Source organism: Erythrolamprus reginae, chromosome 1, assembly GCF_031021105.1.
Source record: "Erythrolamprus reginae isolate rEryReg1 chromosome 1, rEryReg1.hap1, whole genome shotgun sequence".
Lineage (NCBI taxonomy): Eukaryota > Metazoa > Chordata > Lepidosauria > Squamata > Dipsadidae > Erythrolamprus > Erythrolamprus reginae.
The window spans coordinates 26777521-26791018 of NC_091950.1; the positions used below are offsets into that span (position 1 = coordinate 26777521).

The following is a 13498-nucleotide window of genomic DNA, read 5'->3' on the forward strand; positions in this document are numbered from 1 at the left end:
CAACACAATATAACTCCAAGTAAATCAAACTTCTGTGAAATCAGACTGTCCACTTGGGAAGCAACACTGATTGACAATCAATTTCATTTTGTTGTCAGCACATTCAACTTCGTACAGAACAAAGTATTCAATGAGAATGTTTCATTCATTCAGATCTAGGATGTGTTATTTCAGTGTTCCCTTTACTTTTTTTTAGCAGTATAAATAAATAAATCGGGTGGGGTGGGGAATGAAGCTGTAGAAAAATCAAAGTTCTTATCGGACTTGAAAGGACCAGAGCAGGAGTGGCAGAACTGTTGTGACCTTCCAGAAGTTTTTAGACTGTATCCATGGTGGGATTCAAGTCATTTAACAACAACCGATCCTTCAGCTCCACCATGCATGCTCACGTAGGATGAGCCTCCTGTGATAGACAGCCTGACTCTGTTAAGTTACCCCTCCGCCTGCTATCAAAGTGGGTCCTGGGCGCTTGAGAAACAGCACAAGGGCAGGAGGAGCAGGGAGAAGAAAGAGGGAGAATGGCCACCTCCTTCCTCACACCCGCTCCTCCACTGCCCCATTCTCCAGTGTAGCGCAGCGGCCGGGATCCCCTCTGATAGTGGGGTGGGTGGGTAATTTAACAACCGGTAAACGTGAACTAGTGCGAATCGGTTGAATCTCACCACTGACAGTAATATGCATTTTGTACCAGTAGCTGCAGTGCTGGACCTATTTATTTAGCGTACGGCAATGTTACATTAGCCAGGAGACCACAGTGTGAGTATAAAGCGGTTGGTTGGCTGCAGGACAGTGCCAGTCCATTCAGTTCACGCCCTCACACTCTCCAGAATGTACCACAGGGGGCAGACTAACTGTCAGCTAAATAGTGTCGGCTAGCGGGCCCATGGGGGAGGGCCTTCTTGGTGGCTGCTCTGACTTTTTGGAACCAGCTACCTCCTGAGATCCAGATTGCCCCCATCCTACTGGCGTTACGGAACGCTGTGAAGATCTGGCTTTTCCGGGTCATGTTACATCTATGTTTTATTCTTTGGTTGTGAGCCGTCCAGAGTCCCTTGGGAGTTGGGGTGGCATACAAATCTGAATAGAATAGAAAATAGAATAGAATAGAATATAGAATCTAAAATATAGAATATAAAATAGAATAGAATATAGAATAGAATAGAATATAGAATAGGATATAGAATAGAACAGAATTAAATAAATAGAATACAATACAATTTGAAAATATCCGTAACTAAAAGTCCACACATTTGCCAATCCCTGCACTAGAAAAAAAAAACACCTTCAAATCTTGGATGCAAAATCTCAAACCTTACTGCATTCCAGCTGTCATTCCTGTGCATAGACTAGGGAGCTTCAATCTGTCCCTCTTTCTTTCTCCTCGCCGTCTCAGACCCAAACTCGGTGTGGCTAGAGAACTACCCCATCCATACCATCACGGGGATCTTCAAACAGTGGCTGAGAGAGTTACCGGATCCTCTGATGACTTTCGCTCAGTACAATGATTTCCTTCGGGCGGTGGGTGAGTAGCGAAGCAATCTGAGAATAAAAAGAGGTGATTCTTTTCTCAGGTGGCGTGAGACTGGCTCCAGTTGGGATCTGTAAGAAATAGGGGTACTGGACAGGGAAGGGCTGCCCGTTGCTCCCAGCAATAGGCGTAGGTACACGGGCGTTTGGGGCACCTGTTGGTATGAAATTTGGCTTCCTGCACATGTGCAGAAGGCGAATCTTGTGTGAAGACGCTCGTGCGTGGGAGATTTTGGCGATTTTCAATGATTTCTTCGCGGAAGCAAAAAAATGGCAAAAATCGGCAAAATCTCGCAGGCACGGGCATCCTCGCGTGAGATTTGGCTTCCTGCACATGTGTAGAAACCAAATCTCACGCCGACACGCGTGCCTGCCAACCGATGAGCTGGAGCTGCGCCTTCAGCGCCATTTTTCCAACCGGGACTGCGCACCTGACTGTACCGGCTGCAACCCAGTGCTGGTACTGGACTAGAAAGACACCAGATATTACAGGCAGTCCTCCACTTACAACAGTTCATTCAGTGAACAAAGTTACAATGTTGAAAAAAAGTTACTCATCACCTTTTGTCACTCTTATGACTGTTGCCGCAACCCCATAGTCACATGATCACAATGTGGATAGCTATAGCACTTAGACGAGATATATTAACTACTAACTTTAATGCAGCCTCCTCAACTGCCTAATTTTGTCTCCTGGATCCTACCACCTTCCATTTTTTATTTTCCTCCAATTTAATCTTTATTACTTATCTTCTATACATATTCATTTTTTAACCAATCATAAAGTTTCCCCCATACATTATAATATTCAGAATCTTCCTTTAATTTTCATTGTCAATCTATCCATTTCCGCACAATCCAATATTTTTTTTAATAACCTTCCTTTCAGAAGAGGCTTTCGTTGCTTTTCATTTTTGCAGAAATGCCATTCTAGCTGCTGTAATTATATGAATAATTAAATATGTATCTTCTTTACTGAATTTCTCTTACCCAACAGGAATACCTCTGATTTCAATTCTATACGTACTTTCAATATTTTTTCTATCCACATTTGAATTGAACATGAATGCACTTTGGCTTCTGCACATGTCCACCACGTATGATGAAAAGAGCCCGGTATTTGCTGACATGTCATTGATTTATCTTTCAATCTAAGCGGTTTCCAGAGTCAGCATATTGCCACTAACAATCTGGGACCTCATTTTACCATCTTACTTGGCAACAAAAATCTCAAAATGGGTGAACAGTGCAGTCAGGCGGTAGGGAAAGCAAGTAGAATGTTTGGCTGCATAGCTAGAGATATAACAAGAAGGAAGAGGGAGATTGTGATCCCGCATATAGAGCACTGGTGAGATCACATTTGGAAGACTGTGTTCAGTTCTGGAGACCTCACTATAAAAATATATTGATAAAATTGAACGGGTCCAAAGACGGGCTACAAAAATGGTGGTAGGTCTTAAGCATAAAACTTATCAGGAAAGATTTAATGAGCTCAATCTGTATAGTCTGGAGGACAGAAGTGAAAGGGGGGACATGATCGAAACATTTAAATACGTTAAAGGGTTAAATAAGGTTCAGGAGGGAAGTGTTTTTAATAGGAAAGTGAACAGAAGAACAAGGGGACACAATCGGAGGTTAGTTGGGGGAAAGATCAGAAGCAACGTGAGAAAATATTATTTGACTGAAAGAGTAGTAGATGCTTGTAACAAACTTCCAGCAGACGTGGTTGGTAAATCCACAGTAACTGAATTTAAACATGCCTGGGATAAACATAGATCCATCCTAAGATAAAATACAGGAAATAATACAAGAGCAGACTAGATGGACCATGAGGTCTTTTCCTGCTGTCAATCTTCTATGGTTCTATGTTTCTAAGGACCACCTGTGGACTAACTGGAATCTCCTTATGTTCTCATTCCTTACAGAGCTTCCAGAGAAGCAGGAGCAGCTCTGTGCCATTTACAGTGTCCTTGAGCAGCTCCCACAGGCCAATCACGACACCTTGGAAAGGCTAATTTTCCACCTCGTCAAGTAAGGACAACCATCTGGTAGTTTAACTTCCCCCTGTGGTCAGAGAAGTGATTGTAGCCAGGATTCTGTGAGATGTTGTGAATTTAACATTGACAAGAGCCAGAGAACATTTGGCCAAGTACTTTAATCATTTAAATAAATGACTCTACGGCTTGTTTGAAATTTATGTTGTATGAAGTCAGGATTCTAAGGTCAATAAAGTATAAACAGAGCAAGGTCTGTTTGAAATCCAGAGGCCTTTTTTAAAATAATCATTGAGTTATTTACAAAAATAATAAAGGCAGGATAAAAAAAAATCTACACTAAATGGAAGTACATCAGTTAAACTCATCATCCCCTTTCCCAAGGCTTCATAGAAATAAACCATTATTATTATTATTATTATTATTATTATTATTATTATTATTATTATTATTAATTAGATTTTTATGCCACCCTATTCCTCGGACTCAGGGTGGTCATATTGCAGTGTGGGAAATATGATGGGCTAACAATTGGGAAACCATCTGCTTTACATGCAGAATTGCCCCCACCCTCCTTGCCTTTCGTAAGCTCCTTAAAACTTTGTCGTCACGCATGGGGGAATTGAGATATTCCTTCTCCCTAGGCCTATACAATTTATGCATGTTATGGTTGTATGTATGTTTGGTTTTTTAATAAGGGTTTTAGTTATTTTAAATATTAGATTTGTTACATGCTGTTTTTATTAATGTTGTTAGCCGCCTCGAGTTTACCGAGAGGGGCGGCATACAAATCTAATAGATGGATGGATGGATGGATGGATGGATGGATGGATGGATGGATGGATGGATGGATGGATGGATGGATGGATGGATGGATGGATAGATAGATAGATAGATAGATAGATAGATAGATAGATAGATAGATAGATAGATAGAGATTAGATAAGATAGATACATACATACATACATACATACATACATACATACATACATACATACATACATACGGTACATATGGAGAACCATATGTCTGAAATGGTATAGGGCCATGATGGCAAACCTATGCCACATATGCCAGAGGTGGCACATGGAGCCATATCTGGCAGTACGTAATCCATTACCCTGGCTCAGCTCCAGCGCGCATATGCATGCCAGCCAACTGATTTTCAGCTCGCGGGGAGGCTCTGCGAGGGCATTTTCAGCCTCTGTGCGAGGGCCTCTGGAGGGGGGTGGAGAATGGTGTTTTTGCCCTTCCCAGGGTCAGAGAAGCATGTGCAGGGGGAGTGGGGCATTGGGGGAATTGAATTATGGGTGTGGGCATACACAGGTGTACAATAGGCACGTGCGCATGCTTTCGGCACCCGAGGAGAAAAAATGTTCGCCATCACTGTTATAGGGCTTCCTACTTGAGCAGGGGTTGGACTAGAAGACCAAGGTCCCAGGTCCCTCCCAATTCTGTCATTCTGTTATCTTCAGCCCTTGATGTTTCCATTTATGGAGATGAGTGATGGGAAAATCCACACAAGTAAAACTGTGGAGTTTGTTCCAGGAACATTTAAGTAGTAGTATTATTATTTATTAGATTTGTATGCCGCCCTTCCCCGAAGATTTTGTGGAATGCTCATTTTGCTCCCCAATGTGCTATAATCCAACAATTTCAGGGAAAATAAACTGGTGGTTGTTCGTGTAGTTATGCATAGACTAAGGTCTATGTATGAACTACCTCCTGTTCCAAAAAAACACTGCTTCCCAGAGCACAAAACAAGCCACTCAAGAAAAGACCTGTGGATTTTGGCAGGGAAACAAACTTTCCAGGAAACCCCAGAAAGTTCTAGGAATAGATACAGCCTCCCAAAAAAAAGCCTTTCAGAAGGAAGATGTGCTAATATTTATTTTAGTAGAAGGCGACATAGGATCATGCTATACATCTGAAACATCTGGGAAGGTTGGGGATTGAAGATACTGTTGTTCTACAGCAGTGCCATTCCTTCCTTGGTGAAGGGCTTTAGTAAACACATATGAAAGAAGAGTAAAATTTGTGGTTGCTCCAGTGAGAGCCACTCCAAGATTCATTTTATTCAACATGTACACGAAGCCAGTGTAAGGTCATCTATCACTTTGAAATCATCTTCCTCGCACAGTGATGGTGAACCTTTTTTTCTTCGGATGCCGAAAGAGCGTGTGTGCATGCTATCGCGTATGCATGAGTGCCCACAGTTTGTCCCACACCGTGGTGGCCCTCTGAAGTCGGAAACGGCCTGTTTCCCAATTTCTGGTGGGCCCAGTAGGCCCGTGTTTTGCCCTCCCCAACTCCAAAGGTTTCCCTGGAGCTGAGGGAGAGTAAAAATGCCCCCCACTGTCCGGAAGCCAAAACACCCTCCCAGAGCCTCTGTGCAAGCCAAAAATCAGCTGGCAGGCATGCACGTGTACGTTGGAGCTGAGCTAGGGCAACAGTTTGTGTGCCTGCAGATATGGCTCTATGTGCCACCTGTGCCATAGGTTCGCCATCACTGTACTAGCACATTCCCGCAAGTGTAGGGTCTGGTTTTCAGATCATTGAACATCAGCTTGCATATCTTTGTTGATTGCCACCGGAACCGCCTTCTACCGCACGAATCCCAGCAGCCGATAAGGTCCCACAGAGTTGGCCTTCTCCGGGTCCCATCGACCAAACAGTGTCGTTTGGCGGGCCCCAGGGGAAGAGCCTTCTCTGTGGTGGCCCCAGCTCTCTGGAATCAACTCCCTCCCAGAGATTAGAACGGCCCCCACCCTCCTTGTCTTTCGCAAATTACTCAAGACCCACCTTTGTCGCCAGGCAGGGGGGAGTTAGGATATTCCTTCCCCTAGGCCATTACAAGTTATGTATGGTATGTTTGTGTGTATGTTTGGTTTTTTATAATAAGGGTTTTTAGTTGTTTTATTAAATTGGATTGTTACATGTTGTTGTTTTTATCATTGTTGTTAGCCGCCCCAAGTCTGCAGAGAGGGGCGGCATACAAATCCAATTAATAATAATAATAATAATAATAATAATAATAATAATAATAATACAGTAATAATAATAATAATAATAATAATAATAATAATAATAATAATAATAATAATCTCTGTTTTGGGTGCCCGCGAGGTTACCGACCATTGACTTCCAGTTGGTAGATAGTCTTGGCAACAACAGTGGACGGTGTGCTCTCAGGACATGTCTATACCAGCGGAGGTGGTCTTCTCTCATCTTCTTTATAATCAATACGTTAGTTTGGAATGAGGTGTCGGTAATATAATGATAAATGATACATTGCTGCCTCAGTCCAAGCCAGAAATACGATAAAAATCCTAACTTGGGACCTACAGACTTTGAGGACCTCAATGGGTCAAAACAAGCTCAAATCCTTGCAACATGGAACTGCTGTTTGGAAGAGACCATAATTTATTTCTTGTAGGAAAAGTTGGCTAGATGGAATAGGCAGGAATGTACCTGTTCTTCATTCAGAAGATCCATATCGAATCTTCAGTATCTCTTGATAGCGACATCAATTAGAAGCAGAACATTCTGGATTTGGTTCAGTAACAATCTGATTCAATATACAGATGATATACAGGCTTCATATATCTTATTCAGTGGGTAGTAGATGGTATGGTGAAAGAAGTTAAGGATAGACTTCATGGAAAAGGAATAGGGAGAGAAAACTGTTTTAAAATCAAGCTTAGCACAATATTTAGTTAACGAAGAAAAACGTTAACGTTATTACGCACCCCTGGAGGGGTCTGTAGTATGGTAAATGATTTAGCTTTACTAGATAAATGGTCAAAGCAATGGAAACTGCAGTTTAATGTTTCCAAATGTAAAATAATGCACTTGGGGAAAAGGAATCCTCAATCTGAGTATTGCATTGGCAGCTCTGTGTTAGCAAAAACTTCAGAAGAGAAGGATTTAGGGGTAGTAATTTCTGACAGTCTCAAAATGGGTGAGCAGTGTGGTCGGGCGGTAGGAAAAGCAAGTAGGATGCTTGGCTGCATAGCTAGAGGTATAACAAGCAGGACGAGGGAGATTGTGATCCCCTTATACAGAGCGCTGGTGAGACCACATTTGGAGTACTGTGTTCAGTTCTGGAGACCTCACCTACAAAAAGATATTGATAAAATTGAACGGGTCCAAAGACGGGCTACAAGAATGGTGGAAGGTCTTAAGCATAAAACGTATCAGGAAAGACTTCATGAACTCAATCTGTATAGTCTGGAGGACAGAAGGAAAAGGGGGGACATGATCGAAACATTTAAATATGTTAATGGGTTAAATAAGGTCCAGGAGGGAAGTGTTTTTAATAGGAAAGCGAACACAAGAACAAGGGGACACAATCTGAAGTTAGTTGGGGGGAAGATCAAAAGCAACATGAGAAAATATTATTTTACTGAAAGAGTAGTAGATCCTTGGAACAAACTTCCAGCAGACGTGGTTGGTAAATCCACAGTAACTGAATTTAAACATGCCTGGGAAAAACATATATCCATCCTAAGATAAAATACAGGAAATAGTATAAGGGCAGACTAGATGGACCATGAGGTCTTTTTCTACCGTCAGTCTTCTATGTTTCTAAACAAAGTTTAGTGTGTTGGCAAAAGTTGCTGCCAATGTGAATAGTATAAACAAGTATCTTTCCTCCCTCCTTCTAACCTTAACCTGGTTAAACACACCCAAAACCCTCTCCTCCTGCCCAAACATAGGGTAGCCGTGGTGGAAGAAGTCAATCGGATGTCACCGAATGCCCTGGCCATTGTCTTTGCCCCCTGCATCTTGCGCTGTCCTGACAACTTGGATCCTCTCACTACCATGAAGGACGTCTCCAAAACAACCACGTGAGTTATCCTACATTGCCTGTGAACAGTGAGGCTTCTGCCCTTTCCTGGGTAATAGAAATTATGTGAGCAGATTTGGGTTCTTCAGGTAGAACAGGAATTGCTAATGAATCTCTACAGGTATAATGAGGCTTAAAGTCAGCAGTCTCCACAAGTGAATGTTCCAGAGATCTTTAGGGGGAATTTTATTTCTACCATCTGACTACAGTATTATCTATTCTCTTTTACCCTGCAGGTAATAATGAAAAGATTTCATGGTATAATAAAGAAGGTTTAAAAAGAAAAGTTTAATGAAAAGAAGGACCAGGGGAGACATGATAGCAGTGTTTCAATATCTCAGGGGTTGCCACAAAGAAGAGGGAGTCAAGTTATTCTCCAAAGCACCTGATGCAATGGGTGGAAACTAAACAAGGAGAGAAGAAACTTAGAACTAAGGAAAAATTTCCTGACTGTCAGAACAGTTGATCAGTGGAACAGCTTGCTCGAACACTAAAAGTATTTAAGAAGCTGTCTGAAGTAGTGTAGGGTTTCCTGCCTAAGCAGGGGATTGAACTAGAAGACCTCCAAGGTCCCTTCCAACTATTATTAATAGAAGCCTGAGTCTGAATTTTTTCCATCTCTCACTATCAATCTCCTGGCCAAATAACCACAATCTTTTTGAAGTTTCTTCAACCAATTTCCCTTTTCTGATTCAGATGGCTTCCTGTGAGAGATGGTAGAACTTGGATGGTATCTCTGTTGGAAGAGGGAGACAGGAAGAAGGACCTGATGGGAAATGGAGGTTGGCTGGTTGTTAATACACCCAACATCCGTGGATGTGACCATCTAGTGACTTTCCCTGCTCTGGCATGTTTGCGTTGTCGAGGGAATGGTGTCTCTTCCGTCAGCCTGTTTATCCATCTGTGCGTTCCCCTGATCCATGCGCCTTCTCTTCTTCCATCCATCAAGGAAAGGCCCATGAATGATCTGTGGTTGTTTTCTCCGTTTCTCCTTTTTGGTTCATGCACTCTCTTTTCCCTACGTCTCCCTAGGTGTGTGGAGATGATCATCAAGGAACAGCTGAGAAAGTACAGGATGAAGATGGATGAAATTTGCCAACTAGAAGCAGCAGAAAGCATTGCTCTCCGGCGGCTTTCACTCCTTCGACAGAACAAAGTAAGCACCAGGATTGCACCTGGCATGAAATGTGATGGGAGATTTCACAACAGGGAATGTGAATTTTCCATTAATCTCATCCAGCAAGGCCAATATGTAACGTGCGGCTTCATGCTAAATTCCAAAAGGACTTATATTTATGCGAGTGGAAGTTACAGGGTGTCCAGCAAACCTGGACATGAAGGAATTATCAGGGAAATCAGTTCAGGAAATATCAGGGAATTATCAGAGAAAATGAAATAAATCAGGGGGGAAAAATAAACTGTATTAAAATGTTTAAGTCAAGGGAAAATCATGTTTTTAAAAAAAACAGATCGCGCTGCATGGCAGAGTCAAGCAAAAATGAACATAACTGTGGCAACAACTTCCTTCCTCAACTATCGATATTTCTCCATGGCTTAGCCGTTTGGTATGATGTCATCTATGATCGCGCTTTAACTAGATTACAAGTTTCAGGGAAATGTCAGGGAATTTCAAAATGCTTTCTCCCTGGACACCCTGAAGTTAGGGAGGGGAAAAAAGCCAGACTTTATTGAAAGCAGTTCTGATACAATCTCCAAATATAATTCAGCAAATGACTGTAAAGTTGGGAGGTATCCGGTCACAAGGTCTGTTCTAGTCTCCTGATTGTCCCACCGCCTCTGGGGTACAAAGGCCAAATGCACCGAATTTAGTTCAACACATACATTTTGGAAGACGCTCTGGATGGATGAGTCAAAATGGCAACATCTAGAAAACAGCCCTGTGAGAAGTAGTTGAAAAACTAAATAAGTTAAACTAGGTGGAGAGAGAAAAAGAGGAGACATGGTGGTCTTCATGTATTGTACCTAATAGAATAAGCAGACATGTCTCTGTTATTTTAGAATGGAGGTCTCCAAATTTGGCAACTTTAAGATTTGTGGATTTCAACTCCCAGAATTCTAAGAGTTGGAAATCCACAAGTCTTTAAAAGTTGCCAAGTTTGGGGACCCCTGTAAATCTAGCACAGTGGTTCCCAATCTCTTTTTAGCCAGCCCCCACCTGAGCATCTCTAAAATCCTGAGAGGCCCCCCCCCCCCCCCCCCAATGACATATAATTATTCTTATTCAAAAAGTGAACTACTCATGCGGAAAAAGCCTAAAAGGCCATTAACGTGGTTTAAACAAGGTTCCAATTGTCCCGATTAAAAATCAAATTGTCCCCCTGTGGGCCGTAGTCCCCACATTGGGAACCACTGATCTAGGATGTTTATTAATGCAGTGCCCCTCTTGATAAATGATTGAATGACAGGATATCTAGCCCATTTCCATTGGAGTTTATAGTGGGAGTTCAGCACTGCAGTCACTTTGATCACCATGATAAATGTCTCCTTGGAGGAAAAAAGATACCGATGCAGCCCTGTTGATTCTTTTAGTAGTTTCTAGTAATGCAGGCCATGCTATAACAGCATTAAGAGCCTGATATTGATATTTTATGTTTCCTTCATGTTTAGCAGTTGGTTTTATATGGGCTGGGTATACTGTATTCATAAAAATAAATACTGAGAAGTGGGGGTTGTAAGCTGCCCTGAGTCAGTTGAGAAGGGCAGCATAGAAATCTAGTAAATAAATCTAATAAATAATACACTAATCGACCATTTCCTGATCTAAGAAGCCCCAAAACCCTGCTGAGTAGAAATTGTTGCTCTTGCTGTTTAATTCATCTGTTTGATGATGGAGGGCTGTGGAAGGGTGGCTCAAGCAATCTCGAAACCCATCCCGGCTATAATTCAATATAATTCAATAAGCTTAATATCATATTAGTTTTAGCATTGTTTAAATCACGTGTGCAGCATTTTTAGTTTTTAGCTTTGAGATATATACATTACTGTATAGTTATTATCATCTAATTCTTTGATTTTTATCCACGGAGAGTCAGAGAAAATATACTGCTCAAAAAAAATAAAGGGAACACTCAAATAACACATCCTAGATCTGAATGAATGAAATATTCTCATTGAATACTTTGTTCTGTAGAAAGTTGAATGCACACAACAGCATGTGAAATGGATTGTCAGTGTTTCTTCCTAAGTGGACAGTTTGATTTCACAGAAGTTTGATTTACTTGGAGTTATATTGTGTTGTTTAAGTGTTCCCTTTATTTTTTTTGAGCAGTGTATTTTGGCCTCCTATGAACGTGCCCTTCGTCTCTCCTTTTCTCTAGTTGTGGCCAGTAAAACTTGCCTTTTCCTCTCCCCGCGAGGGAGCCCCGGTAGGTGAAAGCACTGATGTGCCCCAGTGCATGGAACGTTGCTCCCTTCCTCACTCGGCCTCTCCCGGCATCAGCTGAAGACCAGGGAAGGCTGTTCACAGCACCTTCGCCCGCTGAATGCTTCAAAATCCCTCACTTTAAAACTCTGCATGTTTTACTCCTGTGCACATTTTTCCTGTCTTCCCAATTAATTACGGGGATTGAATAGCGGATTGCAAGAGATATTAACCAATGCTTCGTAGAAAAAAATAACAAAGATACTCCTGCATCCAAGTTTGGCCTTGGATGCTTAGCCCTTTGAATTTGTTTACACTAACCCATGTTTGTGTGTGTGTGTGTGTGTGAATCTGGTGATTGGCTCTTGTCGAAGGAAGACATTTCTGTGGACATGCTCGGGAGCAGCCTTAATACTTCTTTATAATACCCCAAGGCACTGTAAATTGAAAAGAAATTTAAAATTCAGGCTTCAAATTTATATCTTTGGGAGGGAGGAGAGTTTTGTGACATGGTACCTTCATATCTGCATTGGGATTCAGTACCGATTCTTCTTGTTTTATATTCATCGTAGCCCTGTACGTTGGATTCAGTAGTGAGAAAGCACAGCTTGTTCTAAAGCCATTGTTGGCAGGTATCTCCTGCTTAGGCTTCCTGTGTTCAGAACTACCGCACTTCGTCATTATTTTCCTGGCTGGTTAAAAGTATAATTTCAAGCCTGGAAAGCTAAATTGTCTGGGCAGAGCAGAGGAGGCTGCTTCACGATCTACCACGGTCCACAAGAGAACTAACTTGTGGGATTGAATGGCTCCTGTCCACCCAGGGTTGATGTTTTGCTGTATATCCTTAGCCAAGGGGATGATAATGGCTCTCTTTCTATCTTTGCAGAGTAAGAGCCCCCAGACTATAGGAGCGAGCAGTGCCTCACCTAAACTTGGACTTTTGTCCGAAGAGGAGGAAACAGACAACAGGGAGAAAGAGCTGTTGATGGAACGGATACAATCAATAAAGGAAGAGAAGTGAGTGAGGGCTTGTGAGGGCAAGACAGAAGCTACCGTCTCTGAATTCATCAGCCAGCTCTGAGAATTTCTCTACCAAGAAGAGCTGTGCTTGAGTTTCCCAGCAGAGTCGGTTTCTGCAAAAAATGGAGCTTGCATTGCAAAGCATGAAAAAATTGTTTGGGTTGTCGAATTTATTTTGGAATGAGCCACAGGGGCAGACTGGTTAGAGTGCAGGACTCCAGGCTACTTCTTCTGATTGCCAGCTGACTGCAATTTGGCAGTTCAGTTCTCACTGGCTCAAGGTTGAATCAGTCTTCCATCCTTCCGAGGTGGGTGAACTGACCCAAATTGTTGGGGGCAATAGAATGACTCTGTAAACTGCTAGAAGACGGCTGTAAAGCACTGAGAAGCGAGTACACAAGTCAGAGGTCTTCACACTTGGCAATTTTAAGACTTCTGGACTTCAACTCCCAGAATTCTCCAGCCAGTATAGCTGGCTAGAGAATTCTGGGAGTTGAAGTCCACAAGTCTTAAAATTGCCAAGTTTGGGGACCCCTGACATAAGTGCTATTGCTATTTTATATTTGTGAAAGCCTCCCCCAAATTGCCCTGAGCTGCCACCCTCCTTCAGTAGCAAACAAAAGCCCTCCAATAGACTTTATTCCACCCTTCCCAGGGTAACGTAGGACTTGATGGATCGAAAAACTCAGAAAACTCAAAACTCTCTTCATTATCCCCGATTTTGA

General features: G+C 42.2%; 1 protein-coding gene across 7 annotated transcripts in view; it reads left to right on the plus strand.

Annotated features, from left to right (window-relative positions):
• MYO9B (myosin IXB) overlaps positions 1 to 13498 on the plus strand; it is a 116963-nt gene that overhangs the window by 101873 nt on the left and 1592 nt on the right. For 4 of the 7 annotated variants that reach the window (XM_070747748.1, XM_070747783.1, XM_070747740.1 and 1 more), the window contains 6 exons: positions 1394 to 1522; positions 3453 to 3558; positions 8241 to 8372; positions 9404 to 9527; positions 11710 to 11757; positions 12640 to 12770. In XM_070747748.1, coding sequence (XP_070603849.1) covers positions 1394 to 1522; positions 3453 to 3558; positions 8241 to 8372; positions 9404 to 9527; positions 11710 to 11757; positions 12640 to 12770 — 670 coding nt within the window. The remainder of the gene's footprint in view (positions 1 to 1393; positions 1523 to 3452; positions 3559 to 8240; positions 8373 to 9403; positions 9528 to 11709; positions 11758 to 12639; positions 12771 to 13498) is intronic. The other 3 variants (XM_070747766.1, XM_070747792.1, XM_070747757.1) reach the window with 1 other exon arrangement.